This window comes from Mesocricetus auratus, unplaced genomic scaffold, assembly GCF_017639785.1.
Source record: "Mesocricetus auratus isolate SY011 unplaced genomic scaffold, BCM_Maur_2.0 Super-Scaffold_100008, whole genome shotgun sequence".
Lineage (NCBI taxonomy): Eukaryota > Metazoa > Chordata > Mammalia > Rodentia > Cricetidae > Mesocricetus > Mesocricetus auratus.
Genome location: NW_024429192.1, coordinates 85,673,153 through 85,692,880, shown reverse-complemented (window position 1 = coordinate 85,692,880; position 19,728 = coordinate 85,673,153). Strand labels below are relative to the sequence as shown.

The 19,728-nt window shown below is 48.3% G+C and overlaps 1 protein-coding gene across 5 annotated transcripts in view; it reads right to left on the bottom strand.

The window, feature by feature from the left end:
- Positions 1-1,613: 1,613 nt before the first annotated feature.
- Positions 1,614-19,728, bottom strand: part of Mtus2 (microtubule associated scaffold protein 2) — a 353,013-nt gene continuing 334,898 nt past the window's right edge. For 4 of the 5 annotated variants that reach the window (XM_040751389.1, XM_021234736.2, XM_040751390.1 and 1 more), the window contains 6 exons: positions 16,371-16,476; positions 13,840-13,913; positions 10,876-10,974; positions 9,803-9,922; positions 6,263-6,360; positions 1,614-4,262 (listed from right to left, as the gene is read on the bottom strand). In XM_040751389.1, coding sequence (XP_040607323.1) covers positions 4,049-4,262; positions 6,263-6,360; positions 9,803-9,922; positions 10,876-10,974; positions 13,840-13,913; positions 16,371-16,476 — 711 coding nt within the window. In that variant the 3' untranslated portion in view covers positions 1,614-4,048. The other variant, XM_021234737.2, reaches the window with a different exon arrangement.

Sequence of the window (19,728 nt, the reverse complement as noted above, 5' to 3'; positions counted from 1 at the left end):
GGAGGCAGAGGCAGGTGGATCTCTATGAGTTCAAGGCTAGTCTGGTTCTATAAAGCAAGTTCCATGACAGGGCCACATAGAGAAACCCTGTCTTAACCCTACCCCCACCCCCCAAAAGCTACCACTTTGGCCAGTTTGACTTGGGCTAAAAGCAATAGGGGCCCTGTTCCTGCAGCTCCCCAGTGCCATCTAGTGGGCGACATTGGGTGCTACGCTCGTAGCCTTTAAAAGCAAGCAAAAACATCAGCAATTTTCAGAAAACCCTTTCTATTGTGAGGTCTGGATGGGACATCTTTTGAAGCAAACTTCCCCTCACCCTGTTTAGTTATCAAGCACTTCCAGTGAGTCCTATCAGAATTCAAAGATTTGAAGAATCTGTATGGCCCCATAGTCTAGGGAGCTGCTGTATCTTCCAACTGCATCTGCCAACTACACAGACCTGGGCAGAGTATAAGGCTGCAGTTGGGGGTGGAGGGGGGCGTTGAAATGACTGTTGTAACCTGTCAGCCCCTGATCAAAGGGAGTTCTTTCATGTCTCTGAGTTAAGCTTGTCCAGCAGGCTAGAAACACAGTCTGCTTGTGCCCACATGCACAGTTGAGGCAGACCCCAGAGTGGGCAGGCACCGGACCTGATCACCATGTGTGAGGGCTCAGGGAGTCAGGAGACCAGAGTCATTCATTGGTACCATTCACTAATGTAGCACCTGTTTTGAGAACGTCCTAAAACACCAACCATCGGGAGGGTGCCATCGATGTCTGGGTTCCTACTTGACATGATACAGGTCTCCCACACAGGTGAGCCAGGATCATCAAGGCTCCTTGATCCAGAAAAGGTGACGGGTTGGAGTCCCAAGTTTCCTCTGCTTGCAGTGAATCAGCCATAGGAGGGAAGACAGTTTCCCACAGCTGGTATCAATCATATTTCCTGAACGTGCCAGGGGCTGAATCACCACCCTTTATAAACGTAGATGCTGGGATGAGAACAATGAATAGTGGCTACTACAATGTGGGGGACACTCTATAACCCTGGAGAAACCAAGAGTGTAGGACAAGTTGTGCATTAATCAGTAGGTTTCTGTCCATTATTTGGGAAGTTTGGCTGACTACAGGGGACCCTGGGGGTTCATCATGAGGTCAAGAGGTGCCATGAACACGGGGTGGGGGGCACTCATCAGCTACCGCTTAAAAGAGCAGACTCGTGGTCTTCCCCCAATTCCCATGCATCCCACCAAAATGAATACAGGGAACTGGAAAATTCAGGTCTCCCTTGTGACCCTCAAGCAATGCTAGGCTGTGAGACTCTCTAGGGTCAGGCTAGGTTGAGCAATCTGGCCACAGTCCAAAACTGGTGAGATGGGAAGAGTGGCTGATTTCAGATTGGAATATGCAAATGTGTATCTTGGCCACTTGGGGTGGATTGACTAAGCACATATGACCATACATTTGAGTGCTCTGTCCCCAGTTGGTGGACTGCTGGGAAGGCACACAGATGAGTCCCAGAGCAAAGGAATCTGGAGACTTTTCTTGGGGTATAAAAATACCTTGCTTCCTTCCTTGTCTGGCATCCCAAGCCTGATCGGGACATGTCTGTTGCTCCACACATCACATGGATATCATGGAAAATCTCTCAGGTTTGTTTTAATAAGCTTTAGAGTTCAACACAAATATAGAACACAGAAACTGGAGGGGCAAGAAAAAGAACATTGTGCCCCTTCAGCTAATCCCAGAGTACTGGACCCCAAGCCACACCCCCATCCTGACGTCACCACTACCTGTTCCCAGCCCATGGCGAGTGAGTGGGAGTAGGCCAGCAGGACCTCCTAACTCCATAAAGACCCTAGGAGTGTTTGACAGGTCCTTCTGTGGCAGGAGGGGAGGATGCAGTGTCCCAGCCTAGGGATGAGGACAGACACAGATTCCCACGCTGAGAGGTCCAGGTCATAGCAGCATGGAGACAGAAGGATCATGGAAGAGGCGCAGCAGCTCTGGCCACCCAGATCTCAGGACTCAATTCAAGTGGGGCACCGTACGTGAGAGGTGTCTGTGATGGAGAAACAAAGCCAGGGCCATGGGGAAGTTTGTTCAAGTACCCAAGGTCGAGGCTGATAGGGGCAAAGCTCTAGTCCACCTAACGAGGGTACATAGTTCTAACACTGCTACCACTTGGACCACAACAGCCTAACATACTGTACCACATTCTATGCTCACATCAAAGTCTGTATTGCTGAGTACCCACCATCAGCAGGTACACCTGTGGAGGCAGGTCCTAATTCGGAGAGCTAAGCAGCCACCCAACTTATGTCTGCAGGTCGCGCCTGCTATAAGAATTAAGAACTGTGCATTGAACTGACAGGCATGAGCTACTCTTATGGAATGCCCAACTTGGTATCCCAGTATCATGCAGAGCCAAAGGAAGAAGACCTGTTTCTTTGATGTGCATCTACTGCGTACGTCTCCAGAATGGGCAAGACCCACGGAGGTTGACTACAGTCAGATGCACCTGAAATCAGGAAGCCCAACTTGGAGCCACAGGACAAGCTGACACCATCCCCAGGCTGTTTCTTCCTGGTTCAATGGCTCTTCTCATCTAGGGCATGCTCAGACTGGCCCATGCTTAGGAAGTGAAGGGTCTTTGTCACATAAGGAAACAAAGGTATCATTATCACCACTGTATTGACTGATACAACTACTTCTCTTCTGTGGGTCATGCTTCTAATCTTCCATAGCACTACATGAATACCTTTCATGTTCTAATTCTACCATCTTAGAGACAAAGACCAGTCCAGCAGCTGCTGGCCACTGGCTGGCTGTTACACTGGCCTTCCTTATTTGGGAGAGCCTTCCGGGGTTAAGATGGGACCACAGCCGGGTGTAGCCCTGGTGACCCTCCATCAGAAAGGACATGATCTAGCACCTTTAGAACTGACTCCCCGCCACCCGAGACAGAAAGGTTGGTTTCTGGAAGCCCTGACTAGAACCCCTGAGCCATCTTGATGTGTGGTGGTGGGGCTGAGTCAAAGAACCAAACTAAAGATGGGGAGTGTTGCCTGCGAAGGGCAATGACCGGAAGACACGTCCTTATTCTGGGCCTGCTCAAACATGGCCCCTACCAGCATTCTTCCTTCATCATTAGGATGGACCATGCATGGTATAGCCTTTCTCCAAGTTCAAGCTCATCTTCACTACAAAGGTCACACTCCTCCGTGTCTTCCTGAGGATGCGATCATAGCTTGATGATGAACTCCAAGATGCTGTTTAGGGTGTGGAGGGGAAGCTAAATTTGTGTTTTCAAAACTGTAGTGTATCACTAAGGGGAAAAACATGGGCCAAACCACTGGACTCCTCAGTGTTTCCCCTGCTACATTTCATCCTCTCAGGATGGGAAGGGTCATAATTAAATCTTGCAATGGGGTAACAGGGACCCCACTAAGAAGCTAATTGCTCCAAAGGCAGTTACCATCTACAAATCGCTGGTGTTTATGTTAAGCAGGGTACCACTTGGCGGCAGATAGACGTGCTTCTATCTTTTTTTTTTCCATTTTTTCTTCTCTATTTTGGGTAGAAATATTTTCAGGAAACTAGATAGAAATGCATTTTCATTTCCCAATAATTCTTAGACACAACTTAGAAAACTGCTGACCATCACTAAAATATGTCAGCACATCATGTTATAAAAAATGCAATTCAGAATCGCCACATGTGTATATCCACATGTCTGAATATACCCACACAGGATAAGGAGGGTTTTGTGTATTCAAAACGGAGCTGTTTGCAACTGACCTACACTTTTGCTGTGAAAGTTCAACGCTCAAGAACATTTGGAGTTCGCTTTTGCCTCTAACTACACTAAAACATTTTTGGACACAGGAATCTGCTGCCTACACCTTTCTAAGTGCCAATACCAGGACGGTCTCACACAGGGGTCAGAGAGGACGCCGCTAAGATGTAGATGCAGCTACTGAGCATGCGCACTGGGCGGTCCCCAGCACCTGGCCAGCACTCCCTCCGATGGACAGAAGCCTGAGCTCCTGTGGGTGGCAAAGCGATGTCATCTAGGTGTGGTGCTGACTCTGGCTGGAGAGGAGGGTCCAGAGGAAGAGCCTCTGTATACCGGGGATGTCGGGGACAATTTAATCGGGCTGGTTGGGTCCCCGGTTTGGAGCTTCCAAAGTAGTTCTTCATTGGTTCTGCTCAGTCTCTTCTTTTCCTGGGTCTCTTTCTCCACGTATTCCTGGAGATTAGCATTTTCCTCCGACAGTTGTCTGCATGGGGGAGAATAATGGTCAGGCAACAGGCCTACCAATGACAATCAAAGCAGGGTGGTGGGCAGAGGACACAGCTCACAGCTCTCTGCTGAGCTAGGGGAGGTGGTGCTTGTGCTCAGAGCAAAGGCTAGGGGCTGGAGTACAACGGATGGATGGAGATGTGGGCAGTATGGGCATGCTGCTAGAGGAGAAGCTGCCTTATAGAGATGGAGGTTGCCCATGGCTACGGTCGGGGTACTGACTGACAGCTGCCAATCAGCTGGGGATATCTTCCCATCATCTCCTGCCCTGGGTCCATGCTTCCATAACCAAAGTCTTTAGCTCTTCTGTGGAGCTACCTGTCTGCTGGACCACAAGCCCTAGAGAGCAGGATCAAGGCTCTGTTACATTCTTGACTGCCACTCAACATTGTACCCCAAAACCAGATGCCTGCTCGATGTTTGTTGATAAAGCGGGAAGAAAATCCAGTCCTGTGTGCAAGCGTGTGTGTGTGTGTGTGTGTGTGTGTGTGTGTGTATACACCCATGAGCATGTGTGCACGTGTATAATGTCATGATGCTTAAGTTGCTGACCTGGTTGCATGTTTTTAATATTTTTTTTAAAAAGCTATATAGGTGGTTTGCCTGCATGCATGTCTGAGAACCACTTGTTTCAGTGCCTTTGGAGGCCAGAAGAAGGCATTGGATCCCCTGGAACTAGAGTTACAGAGGGTTGTGAGCAGCTATCTGGGTGCCAAGAATCAAACTTGGGTCCTCTTGAAGAGCAGCTAGTGCTCTTAACCACTGAATCACCTGTCTAACTCATTTTGTATTTTTGAAAATGACAGCCTCTTCAGTGAATTATCAGGAAGTACAAATACATTTTACAACTGGATGGGCTAAAGTGCAGAAATGGTGCTCTGGGCCAATGCCTGCACTTGCTGTCTGAGGAAGGCAGCTAGGTATGTGTAGGCATGTGAGCAAATGGTATGTAAGTGAGTGTATATGTATGAGAGTGTGAGTGTGAGTATATGAGTGTAGGCGAGAGCATATGTGTGCATGTGTACACGGGAGTGTGTACACATGTGCTTGTGCGTGTATACACAGGATGATACATAATGGCTGCATTATGTATGGAGGAGACTGGTCCAGTTGAGTGGGAAAGGCTCAGGCCTGAATCTCAGTGCTGTAGAATAATCTTTTCATACACTGTGGAGACGTGCCTTTGCCAAGGCGCCTTCTGATTGGTTTAACAAAGAGCTGAATAGCCCATAGCTAGGCAGGAGAGGTTAGGTGGGACTTCCAGGCAGAGAGAGAGAGGAAGGGGAGATGAATTAAGGTGCCAGAGAGACACCAGAGGACATGAAGAGGAGACAGGAGGTGCAAGATGGAAGAGAGGTAAAAAGCCATGAGGCAAAACATAGATTAATATGGGTTAATTAAGTTATAAGAGCTAGTGGGAGAAGCCTAAGCTACAGGCTGGGCTTTCATAATTAATAATAAGCCTGTGTCATTTTTTCTGGGGCGGGGAGCTGGCTGGCAGGACAGTAAGTGACTGGTTACACATTAGGGTGACTGAGTCTTGCTGAACAAAATAACCTGCAGCTGGCCTCCAAGCTCTGTTTTCAGCCCACTCTGAGCTGGGGCCAAGGGGGATTCCTGATCCTTCCTTGGAAGCTGGGCTCCTGAGAGAAGATCCTGCAGGGACAAGCTAACCTGAGCCCTGGGAATCTACCTAGCCATGGTTCTTTTTAGCCCAGGGACACCCTGCTGATGCCCCTCTCCCAATCTCCAGGAAACAATCACAGCCCCTGCTGTGGAGCCCCTGCTGCCCTTACTTGTGGTCTGAACTGTCTCGTCCCAGGGATGGTCCGATATGATGCACAGCCAGGCTGAGCACTGAGGGGACACAGCCATGTGCTTTCCTTTTGCCCATTTGAGAGGCGCCAGGTTATTGGGGCTGGACACCGGGACATACAGATTTTCAAGGACATGGAATCAGCAGCCAGGTGTACCTACCTGGTGACAACCGTGTTCTGGTCAATCCTGGCCTTGAGGTCTTCGTTCTGCTGCTGGAGAACTTGGATCTTTTCTTCCAGGATGATATTCTTCTCCACCTAGGAGAGGGACACTACTGAAGAAACTCCCACAGGTAAGCAGCGAGCCAGCGGCCCTGACTTGTTACACTTGGGAGGATTGTCAGGAACAGTAAGTACTTCACTGACTGCTTTCTGCAATGGCCTTGTGGGCTGGAAAGTCAGATGAGGTGGATAAGGGGCCAGCATTTCACTTTTCAAAAACAAAACAAAAAAAGGAAGAGAAAATGTCAGACTGCACTGAGGTAGTAAAAAGCACAGTGGCAGAAATTTTAGGTGTGTGTGTGTGGGGTGTGGCAGAGACAGAGAGGCAGAGAGAGCTCAGTGTGTGTGTGTGTGTGTGTGTGTGTGTGTGTGTGAGAGAGAGGGGGGGGGGACAGAGAGGCAGAGAGAGCTCAGAGTGTGTGTGTGTGTGTGTGTGTGTGAGAGAGAGAGGGGGGGCAGAGAGGCAGAGAGAGCTCAGAGAGTTCCAGGCACACAATTTTGTTTTCTGCTTTTGTTGTTGCTTTTTAAAGTGAATGTTCCTGGTCACTGTCATGGTCAGAGGCGAGCTGTGGATACCACCAGGGCCTTGTTGGACCAGTGGGCATGGCGATATATTATTTATGATTTAATAAAGCTTGCCTGAGTATACAGAAAGCAAAGCCAGCCACACTAGTTAGCTATAGAAGCCAGGTGGAGGTGGTACACAGCTTTAATCTCAGAGGCAGACAGATCTCTGTTAGTTCAAGGCCTCACGGAACTACACGAAATTGATCCGGTCCTAGAGAGAAACAGCTCACATAAAGATGATCTCAGCACTTGGGATCACACACCTTTAATCCCAGCACTAGGGAGGTATAAAAGGCAAAGGGTCTCATGTGGAGATTGATTCTCTAGTCACACTGAGAAGAGGCAGCAGTCTGAGAGGCTTTAGGAGAGCTTGTGGAGACAGGATCAGCCCTCTCAGTCTAAGGTAGAGGTAAGAGCTAGTGGTTTGGCTGCTTTGCTTATCTGATCTTCAGCTTGAAGTTTGAACCCCAATATCTGTCTCTGGTCCTGTGGTCATCTGTAGTGAATCATTGTCCCTTGCCAGGTGCCTCTCAGGACTTCTGAATTAGCGGGACAAGAGAGCCAAGTTCTGTGGGGACATTTTTTCCTTTCTGGCCAGAAACACAAAGCAATGAAACCCAGAAGCCTAGGGGATCTTCCTGTTTTGAAAGATATAGAAGCAAAGGCCAATTTAAAAAACCTAGGGTGGAGGCCTTGGCACCCTGTTGGGAAAGCCTGTTATGGCTGCTGTCAGTCTGTCACTGTGGGATCTTGCTGACATGGCATGCTTTCCTTCTGTGTTTAGAATTTTTTTAACTAGGGTTCACTCTGTAGCCCCTGTTGGCTGGAACTTGCCATGTGACTCAGACTGCCCTGGAACACATGACAATCTTCCTGCTTTAGCTTCCCAGCTGCTGCAATGACTGGGGTGAGCCACTAGGCCTGGGCTGTCTTGTGAAAGAGGGAAGGAAGCACACTGATTGTTCACATGGCTGATCTTTAAAGAAAACTGCCACTTGCCCATGTATAGGACTTGGGGATCCTTGCCAAGGACTGGGGCAAAGCACCCTGTCTGGCCTCCATCTTTATTCCCAGGATAGCAGGAAATAACAGATTCCTGGGCCACGGAGTCCTGTAGGCCTCCTGCCAGCCAGATTTGCAACTGATTAACAGAACCAGCTAGCTGAGCATAGTGAGATCAGCACAGGGGCTTGTGGGTGGCCCTATGCAGACAATCCAGTCACCAAGAGGAAAACGGCAGCTTTGAGAGTCCCCCTAAACAGAATATGTGGCAGTATCAGGTCACTGCATCCCCTGTGGTCAGTGCTAAAGTGCTGGGCTGCTGGGATGAGTCATGTGTCCCCCATTTACCAGGACTCTGGTAACAGACACACCTGTCTTCCCATTGCCTAGCATGTACCTGTGTGACAAGGGATGCCTGCAGGCAGAGAGCAACACATGGGCCAAATGCAGCAGCTGCTGCCCGGTCAGCTCCTGGCTCGGTTAATCAGTTGCAAAGAATGTTCCAGAGACAAACAGAGATGAAATGTCGAGTAACTAACGCACATGTGATCTCAGTACTCAGGTGGTAGAGGCAGGAGGATCACAACTTTCAGACCAGCATGGACTACACAGCAAGACCCTAGCTGGAAAAACAAAAACAAAACAAAAAAAGCTGTTCATTGAAAGTGGGCTATAGAACATTGTACAAGACAAGATACGGTGTGTGTGTGGGGGGGTATCAAGATACACCTCTAAGAAGTGTTAGTAGTAGAAGGAATGTGATTTTTGTTTTGTTTTGTTTTCTTGAGACAGGCTCTCTCTGTGTATCCCTGGCTGTTCTGGAACTCAACTCTGTAGACCAGGCTGGCCTTGAACTCACAAAGATCCACCTGCCTCTGCCTCCAGGAGTGCTGGAATTAAAGGTGGGGCTAGAATATATCTTAATTTTCTTATTTTGTGTATCTTATTTTATAATTTCCTATAATGTACATGTTCTCTCTTCCTTTTTATAGTAGCAAATAGTTATTTTAAAATAATAAACAAAGGGTCTGGAGAGATGGCTCAGTCACTAAAAACATGTATGGCTCTTGTGGACCTGAATTTTTGTTCCCAGCACACATGTCAGGCAGCTCATGACCACCTGTAACTCCAGCTCCAGGGGGATCTGATGCCCTCTTCAGGCCTCAGTAGGTACAACACTCACATGCACATACTAGCACACAGTTGTGCACATAAAGACATAATTTTAAAAAACTTTAATAAAGAAAAAAATTAACAAACTATTTGGGGCTTTGGACCCTACAGAGGTCGGTATCTCCACACCATGAATCCCTTTTCCCTGGGCTAGTTCCCAGGAACCAAGCTGAGGACTGAGGTACAAAGCCTTTGTTATAAACTGGATGTTCCTATCCCTCCTCGGCAGCTATGCTGAAGCCCCCTCTATGAGGTGACAGTACCAGGATGTGGGGTCTTTGGAGGTGACTGGCTCATGAAGGTGGACCCCCATGACCGAGATCTCTGCTCCTTCTGCCACATGAGGATTTGGGGACCTTCCACCAGGGATGCCACGTGGGTTCAACCACACACAGCCTGGGTGCAACTGTGCTTTCTGAGGCTTCTCTCTTGTGCTCATGGCAGCACAGGCGAGCTATCGGGAAGGCAGGGCAGAGCTCTGCCCAGGCCTGGTGCACGGCACAGTTCCCGTGCCGCCTCGGTGGTGGAAGGACTTGGCAAAGACTAGTGAAGGAGCAAAAGGAGGCACTGGAGCTCCTTGTCAGAAGCCCCGTGGTGTGACAGGGGCTTCCGGGCACAGCTATGTGTCCTGTTCACCTGTGAACGACAGGCAGGGGGGACACGCCTCCTGAGCACTGTCATCCGTGAGGACACCGAGTCACAGCGGCCAGGCTCTGGAGCAAGCAGAGCAACTCACCAGCTTTTCCAGCTCTATGATCTTCTTCTCCTGCAGGTGGATTTGCTGGTTCTTCATCTCCAGCACCTGCTTCAGGCTCTGCATGTCTTCTTCCAGGTGCTGATAGGGAGCCAGGGCAAGCTGGGAGGGCGGAAAGGGCGCACTGTAAGCCAGGTTCCTGGCGCAGCCCACTGTGACCCAGCGTTATGAAGCTGGCTTGGTGTGGTGCTGTCATGCTCCAGTGTGTGGCCACAGCATCTGTGAGGGAGCAGGTGCCAGCACCTCCAATGGGGAATTCCTGGGATAACACCGACTCTGAACATCCTTCCGGAGGACTTGGTTAATGGGGCTCTGGGGCCTCACCTGAGCCCATACATAGTCCGCACAAGCTCATGCATAGGAAATAAGCCAAATGGTCTAAAAATCAATGTGGATGGGGGAGATGTCACAGGGCCCCATCCCTGGATGACGAGCTATGGGCTACTGAGAGAGGGAGAGTCAGTCTTCTCCAGGAATGAGCCCACTGATAGGTCATCCAATCCCAAGTGGTCAGCCCTAAGCACATGTATATGTGAGCAACACCAGATGGGCTTAGCAGGTTCTGTCTGTCTGTTTGTCACAATAACAATCAAAGTTGAGGAGGGCATGGAGGAGTTGGAGGGGGAAGAGTGTGGAGTGGAAATGATATAAAAGTAGTATTCACGAATGTCATTCTAACAATGATAAATGTTAAAGAAAATTAAATATGTACATTGTATTAAAGATACTGTTTGCTATTTTTTAAAAAATCTATGAGAATGACCTGTTAGGGTTGGTGGATGTAAGCAATAAAAAGGCGGACACTTGGAACTGGAATTTCAGGTAGACAACACTGAAAAAATTCAAGCTAGCTGTGGCAGCTTAGGCAGGTTGCTGGAGAGACCCATGGTTATGGTCTGTCTCCAAGAGAGGTGCTGGCACACCCCAACCGAGTTGGGACCAGCCTTCTCTGTGGCAGCAGCAGCTTCAGTGTGGAGGCCTCGTCCTTAGACAAGACTGCAGAGGAAGCCAGCTCATGTCCCCACCCACTGGGTGGCCCAGGCAGCCATGACTACCTCCAGCTGTTCCTCCGTGGTTTTCCTTAGCGCTTCCTCAAAGCGCTGGGCTCTGTCCCGCAGAGACTGGCTCTGAAAAGTCAGCGTGTCCACCTGGTCCTGCAAATGACAAAAAGAGATGTTCCCCCAGGGGCCACATGGATGGACACTGTGGGCTGGACAGCCAGGGGGTGGATGTGCCAGTTAGCTTTCATCAACTTGACACAAGTTGGGAAGGGAGACTTTCAATTGAATTGCTTCCATCGGATTGTCTGTGTGGTATTTCCTCCAGTAATGATTAATGTGGGCGGGCCCAGCCCATTGTGGGCGGAGCCATCGCTAAGCAGTTGGTCCTGGGCTGTATAACAAAGGCCCCTGAGCAAGCCAGTACAGCAGTACTCTGTGGTCTCTGCATCAGTTCCCACCTCCAGGTTTCTGCCTTGAGTTCCTGTCTTGGCTTCCCTCAGTGATAAGCTGTAACCTGTCAGCCAAATAAATCCTTTCCTCCCAAGTTGCTTTGGGTCAGTGTTTTATCACAGAGAAGCAAACATGGGAGAGATTCACTGCTGACCCCTAACTGATCTTTCTGACCTCAGGCAGGGCTGCTTTATGAGGGGGGCACCCATTCTGGTCCAGCTTAAGTCTCTCCCCACTAGGCCAGCAGCCCTGCCTTGTGGCAGCAGCCTGTGTGTGCTGAAGGAATGAAGGCGTGCCCACGGTGCATTCGGCTCTTGTTCATGGCTTCAGATCAAATGTGGCTGAGGAGGAGACCCTCTCGCCTAACCTCAGCCGCAGTGAAGGTGATGTCACCACAGCACAAGGAGGGTGCTTGCCAGTGACTCTGAGCTCCCCAAGACTAAAGAGTGCCTCTTCCTCGGCAGATCACTCACTGAGGAACTCACAGGTCTCCTCAATGGCTCCATTTCTGCTGGATTAAAACACAGGGGCCAAGGGGTTCTCAAGCACTCCTCTGGCAGGAGACTCCGCCTCCAACAGTGATCAGGAGCTGGGACTTGTAAATAAGGTGACTTAGCACACCAACCCCACGCATGCACCAGCCTGAGTGTGCCAGCCCCCAGGGCTACTTTTTTCATTCATCATGGCAGATAGCCTTGGTTTTCAAATTGCTCTGGGCAGGTTCATTTCCCTCTCTTCCAGTTTCTTGCCTGTCATTTTTAAGAAACAAAAGTCCCCATATTGCCGTTAAATGCACATGGGGGCGATATAGCTGCCACTGGGAGTTTGTGCTCACATGAGCTAAGGAGTGGAAATGTCAGTTTTGAAAAGGCCCCTCTGGGCCAGCACTGGGCTATGCCACCACTGCCTTCACCTTCCAGAATGTGATATAAAACGTCTCCCACATCACACTTCTCAGGAGTTACTTAAGGAGCTCTCTCTCTCTCTCTCTCTCTCTCTCTCTCTCTCATTTTTTCAAGACAAGGTTTCTCTGTGTTGCCCTGGCTGTCCTAGATCTCACTTTCCAGATGAGGCTGGTCTCGAACTCACATAGCTCCATGGACCTCTGCCTCCCAGAGCTGGAATTAAAGGTGTGTGCCACCACTGTCCGCAGGAAGTAACTCTTGTAAGCCTCTTTCCCACCATTAAAAACCAAAAAAACCCAAAAGTCTAAACAATCACTACCCAGGATGGATCTCAACCATCCAAGCGATATCTTTCTGCCTTGTTCACTATTCTAAGCAGACCTGCAGGGATGGAAGGCCTCTGCAGCAGTCAAGACAGGATGGGATGGTTTTCAGCCGGTGTTGGCTACTTTATATCATTCTGTCCGTGTGACTAATAATAAGCATGGGACTGCTGGGGCTGCCTGTAGCAGCTGCTTCTCCTCCTTGGCTCTCACTACAAACTAGTCCAGTTTTGTTGTGCCTCACATCTTGCTTTCCTCCATCTGCTTCTGTCTTGAGAAAGTTACTTTGCCCCCATTTCACAGGTAAAGAACTGAGGTTGGCAGAGTGTGCATCATTGTACCAGATCTAGAGCCAGTAAGAACTGCCAGAGTGGAGATTTGAATCTCCAACTGCCCAAACTAGCAGTTTCTCTGGCTGTGTTTTAGCGAGTCTATCTTTCACACACCAACATCTGGCTCAAAAAGTTTCTGCTGCGTGGACAGTTACAGAATTGCATGGCCTTTGGGTGCCGGGGTAGAAAGGACTCAGTGACATGCTAGACAAGCACTCTGCTGTTGAGTTTGCACCCCAGAACACGTTTTCTGCAGTGTTCTCTCTGTGACCCTGGACTCTTTCCTTGTGGGATGGGCTTATTGTGACAGAGACATCACCAAAGAAGCAAGACTCTTGCACACACATTATAGTCATGGGGACACCCTTCCCAGTTTCCAGACACGAGTGACTGACATTTGAAAAGTCATCATCTCTAATCAAGATCTCTCCAGCTGGGATCAGGGCTGGGCTGTCCCATTGCTGTGGCTTCCCAGGCTCTAACGCTGGGACTGTTGCTGCCCTTTCAAAGGCAGCTGGCTGGTCTCTAGGTGGCAGGAGGGATGCACATGCCTGGGTGACTCCACACTCCTTCTCAAGGCCAGGAGGAAGCCAGGCAGCTCAGCTGCCATGAGACCAACACCTTCCCTCTGGTGACAGCGAAAGGCAATGAGGGTGTTTTCTATCCTGCCCATCTCCAGGCAACCCAAGTCCCTCTTAAAATGCCCAGGGTGTGGTCGACCAATTTCCACCTTTGCAACATCACTCTTGTCTAGAACTTTCTCTTCCCACCTCCACCCCGCTTTTTAGGCACCTCTGACACAGTGAATGCCCATTATCTTCATTTAGTATCCTCTGACTGCATTATTCATGAGGCACAAGGGGCTTCTTGGTACGTTTACAGTTTCCCCACAGCTCTGTCAGGACAGGGGATACGTTTGCTTTATATTCCAGTACACAGCAGGTGTCAAACAAATGCTTGCAAGTGAGATAATGCTGTGGTTGTTCATCAGCTTCAGGAAACACTAACCTGTAACGACAGCCGCAGTTTTTCAAAGTTTTCTTCCAATTCCTTCTTCTCAAATTCATGGGTGGCCATCAGTTCTGGAAAGAAGAAATCGAATCGCTTTTGAAAAGCGTGAAACAAAGCTGTTGGGCAGATGTGACTTGGGGGACACCAAGGACGGACGGCCACAGCAGACTCAAGGTTTCCTCTGCTCATTTGAAGTTGACCATGGCGATCCAAATGTGTCTTATGGGATAAAGGAAGAAGTGAGTGGGAGGAAGAGAGAGGGGGAGGACAAGGAAGGAAAGAGGGAGAGAAAGCAGACACAAGTGCGGGTCTGTTGCACCCACACGCATGCGCGACCCGAACTTGCGTCTGCTGCACCATCCTGGCCACGTGAGAGCCTTTGTCAACAGCACCAGCTGAATGCCCCACCTTTGCTAATGGTGAAACTGGTGATTTTCTTTCGTTCCCGGGATTTGCCCTCCCGGCTTCAAAGCATCCATGTCAGGCTTTCCAAGCAGGGTTCTACCGAAGAAGACCTCTTGCCAACCGTGCTTGATGCCGAGTTCACGTGAGGAATCAGTGCTGTGTCAACAGGACATCTGGTGGCTTCTGGGCCACACACACTCTGTGGACTAGGGGATTTGCTTGAATAAAGACTGGTTATAAGACACTGGGCCTGAAGGAAAGGTTGAATGCTCTGTCTCTCTGGGTGGGGAGGGGGGATAACCCTGCTCCGTGTGAAGCCAAATCCAGGCAGTAACTTACAGGTTATGCCGGTGAAGGTGGCCTAGGAGGTGGATGTCAAGCAAATGTATTCTGTCCCCTCCAGATAGGAAAGTCTTAGCAGATGGGTGAGGCTCATCTCACCCTGGCTAGACCAGCAATTTGTTTTCCTGGTGTCATAGACGGGTGATGGGCTCCCTAATCCGCCTAGATCCTGTTCTTGGAACGAGAGAGTCCTGGGTACTAACAATTACCATTTGGGCAGCCGAGAACTGTAATTATGAAAATGTGTGTGGTTTCCATCAGCTCAGATCTTTAACTATGGTGACCAGGGCTGTCAAGAATTGAGTTTTCATAACCAAAGTTTTCATCTCTGGAAAAGTAAAATTTGTGTGGATTTCACTGACTTTATTTTTTATACTTATTGTATTTTGTGTGTGTTTGCTCACATGTATGTATGTGTACCATGTGTGTGCCTGGTGCCCAGGGAGGTTCAAAGGTCAGCTTCAGTGCCCACTCTGCTGGAGTGAAGGTCTTGTGTGTACTACAGTTGGATTTTGAATGTCCCTCCAAGGTCCACCCGTGAAAGAGGTCTTGGTGGTAGACCCATTAAGAAGTGACATCTTATGCGAGCTCTGCCCACTCTGCCCCTCTCCATGATCTCTTTTGCCTGTTAGGTGGCTTAGCTCCAGGACCTGTTTTTTCTGTGACATACTGCCTCACTGTGACCCATAGCAACAGAGCTGACTCATCACAGATCAGAATGTCAGAAACAGTTTACAAATGGTTTCAAGTATGCTCTTACCGTAAAGTAAGGCTGACTAACAAAGTGTGTGTAAGAGCGTGGTCACATCACACACAGGAGGCCAAAGAGACTGCTGTCCCCATTCCTTTTGAGGCTACATCCCTAATGACCTAAGGATTTCTTGCTAGGCTCTCTCTCTCAAAGACTCCATGGCTTCTTATCTTGTCACAATGGGGAACAAGCCTCTGGCACATAAGCCCATCAGGAGTCACAAGTCACAATTAAACCACTGTACAAAGATAATTAAGTTCCCAAATGAGGACAGTAAGAATCTAAAGACTTAAATTTGCTTCATGCTGAGTGTGAACAAGGGGTAAGAACTCTAGAGATGCCAACATTGCTAAGAGCACCATACGGGCACTTAGTCTCATCAGACTATATGCAGGATAAGGCCCAAGTTGTCTATGCCTACTAGAAGGATGGCCCCTAATGATGACTCCACCTTGAGTTACCCAAGGAGCTGTAAAAAAAATCTCATACTTGCTGGGCAGTGGTGTCACACGCCTTTAATCCCAGTACTTGGAAAGCAGAGCAGGCAGATCTATGTTAGTTTGAGGTCAGCCTGGTTTACAGCGTGAGTTCCAGGACAGGCTCCAAAGCTACACAGAGAAATTCTGTCTAAAAAACAAAACAAACAAACAAACAAACAAAAAAACCACCACCACCACCAACAAAAATCTCATACCCTCATTGAATGTGGAATTCAGGCTGGTAAGAATCTCAAGGGAATTTGACATTCCCTCAAGGTTTACATAACTCATTTGGAGGAGAGAAATAGTTGCCTGGGTTCATACGTTTTAGACATGGGCCTGGGGATAGAACCCAGGGTCTACTGCATGCTAGCCAAGCTCCCCCAGTCCCACATGAAGTCTTGCTTTCTATTTCCTCTTCTCTCAGGAATGAACACAGGCTGCAGCAGAAAGATAAAAGGACAGAAATGAAGGAGAGGAGGGATCCTTTGCTCTGTCCCCAGACAGGTTCAGATTGCCCATTGGCCCGCTGCACACAGACTCGTAGATACCTTGAACTTTGTGGTCGTGGTCATCCTGCAGGATCGTGATGGCAACTGTGTGGTTGTTTTCCATCTCCAGCAGAGCAGCCTCATGGCTGGCAGTGATGTCTTCCACCTGAAGGAAAGGCATGCTTATTGGTTATCCAGGGAGCTGGGCTGGCTGTCGGGAATATCTTTGCTGCTTGGAAAACATAGGTGCAACTCAATAAGAAGAAAAAGTCAGTTGTCCTGCCAAAGATAAGTTATGCCACTGAGATGATTGACTCTCCCAGTCTAGCACCAAAGTGAAGTCAATATTTGTGGTGAGGTGACATTTCCTGGAGTCACTGCCACAACCTAGCTCATTGCAGAAAGATAGAAGTTCAACTCAGCCAGGTGGTTGTGGTACATATTTTCAGTCCCAGGACTTGGGAAGCAGAGGCAGGCAGAGCTCTATGAATTCAAGACCAACATGGTCTACAGAGCTAGTTCCAGGACAGCGAAGGCTACACAAAACAAAGCAAAACAAACAAACAAACAAACAAACAAAACAATGAAGTTCTACTCAGGAAGGACTGTCCTGTCACCTCTGTAGACTCCTGGACCAATCCATCACATGCTCTTCCTTCACCCTTCAAGGAGGTGGTGGGGCCAGAAAAACAGTCCTCCATCCTCTTCTCAAGTTTGCCTAGTGTCAGGTGAGTGGGAACTGTTGTCCCCTAAGCTCTCAGAGTCTACCCGACTCCACTTTTATGAGGCATGCATTTTACACCCATTTTGCAGATGATGAAACCAAGGCTTAGGTTTAACATGTTTCACCCAAGAACTAGTAAGTGGCAGGGATAAGCAAGTGCTTCCAGCTCTGTCTGATCCAAGTGATACTGCTCTCTCAAACACACACAGTGACAGCCTCCTCTCCAGGAACCACCAGCAAGTGACATGTTAGGACCCCCTCCCCAGTTCCCAGGTGAGGCCAGTAGGCTCACACATGTCCTCTTCACCAAGATCCTAAGCCTAAGTTTGCCTTCCAGATGGCCACCTGCTGGGCCTCCCTGCCGACCAGACAACTCGGGGCTGCTCCTGTGAAGGGTTTCCCACTCTCTGCTTGCAGGTATATTTCCAGGAGTTTAATCCCAAGTGTGCCGCCCACCCCATATGTTTTTTGTCTTCACTTTTGTTTTCAGTGCTGGTGACTAAACCCAGGGCCCAGGGCCTTGCACAGGCGAGGCAACCACTCTGTCAAAGAGCAACACAGCCAGCCTCATTTTCATACTTTCTGGTTCCCCTCTCCAAAGATTGTTCTGCCTACAGTGTTTACCCTTTTGTTTGTTTATTTGGTTTGGTTTTCATATCTTTATTGGGATCAACAAGCTCCATCAGTGGGATTATTGATAGATTCTTCAGTCATTCCAGGCTTGGATTCTAAGAGTCCTGGGAGTGGCTGGGCACGTCCAGCATGTTCCCATTATTCTGCATAGGCCCTGAGCAGTTGTAGGGTGTGACTAGACTGATCATGGTGTCATACTTGATGTAGGGGCTAAGTTGAAGCATAATTATAGCTTATACTGGATTAGAAAGCATAAAGCTATATTGATCCTGATGATGTCTGGACAGTGAGGCTCTCCAGAAATGAGATTTGTTAATTCTTATTTATAATGACAAAATAAAATTAGTTATTTTTGTATCACTGCAACCACACACCCCAAAGGCAGACTAAGAAGAGCTTCTACCTGTTTCACAATCATGCTTGTAAATGGCTCTTCTTGATCCACCATTACCTTCAACCTGCTTACTGTTTTTAAAAATTATTTTGGTCACTGTTTAAACTTCAGTTCAGGATACCCTCTCCCCATGATAACAAGCCTCTCCGACATATAATACATGTGCAATGTTTATCCATTGTCAATGATCTCTCATATTTCCACTGCACACTGTAACAGTATATTACACACTTACGTATACATATACATACCCCTTCACATCCAAAACCAGTTTAACAATGACAACGTCAATAAAACCCAAAAACAAACCAAACAGAAACTTGAAGAGAGATGGAACAAAAAGCCTTTTTTGCTTCATGTTTATTTCTTGACCTACAATTGTGTCGAAACCTGATATTTTAAAACCACAAATCCAAATAAATATGTCTAGGTTCTCAAGTTCTTTGGTGGGCCCATTCAGGACACATTGCTTCTAGCTGTCAATATTTGGCCACCTCTGGGGAAATCTCATTTCTCTGGAATAATTCACATAGTTTCTTCTGTTATATGGAGGGAAGACATGTTCGCTACAATAAAAGAAGCCTGTTTTAATCAACACCTGTGAGTGGGTGGGGTAGGCACAGGTACAATACCTGATGAGGCCAGCAGAGGGCATCAGAACCTCTAGAGCAGCTGTTTGTGAGCTGAGAACTGAACCTGGGTCCTCTGGAAGAGCAGTCAGTGCTCTTCACCACTACGTATCTCTCCAGTCCCCAGAGTGTTTCTATTTAAAAACTTTACCACTCAGACTGTTCATTGTGTGATCCTACAGCTGACAGAGACAACTCAGAGGAAAATTTTTTTCTCACTATTTCAGAGGGTATAGTCTACAACTAGTCGGTTCATGAGCTTGGGCAGAACCACATGGCAGCAAGGGTTTGTGGGGAAGAAAGTTCATCACCTCACAGTGGACAGGAAGCAGGGGGAAAGGAAGAGGCCTTTAAAAACATGCACTGTGTCCTACTTCCTCTAGCTGGACTCCAACCACTAAAGTTTCTACCATGGCTCTCTCTTATTTAGTTAGCTATTTATATTATGCGTATGGGTGTTTGCCTGCATCTATGTCTGCATGCCATGTGCATGCAGTGCCTAAGGAGGCCAGAAGAGGTCATCAGACACCATGGAACTGGAGTTACAGACTGCAAGGAGCCCCCATGTGGGTGCTGGCAACTCAACCCAGGTTCTCTGGAAAAACAGCAAGTGCTCTTAACCACTAAGTCATCTCTCCAAGTTATTTTACTTTTATTAGTGTATATGTGCTCATGTCTGTGTGTGGGTATATGTAGAAGGCATTAGATTCCCTGGATCTGGAGTTACAGATGTTGTGAGCTGCCTGATGTGGGTACTAGGAATGGAACTCTGGTCCTGTATAAGAGCAACCAGCTCTCTTAAGCACTGAGAATCTCTCTAGTCCCTTCCATCACTTCTGAAAATAGCTGCATCAGATGCAATCAAGTGTTTGACACAGAAGGCACTGGGGGACATTTCACAGTCCAACAATATTGACAATGAGTGGATTTCCACTTGGAATAATGTAATTTCGTGGGGATCTTTACCTTTAACTTAACTCCCACAACATCCCTCTCTGGTGTTAGGGAACAAATCATCTTTGTTTATGCTAGACTCTA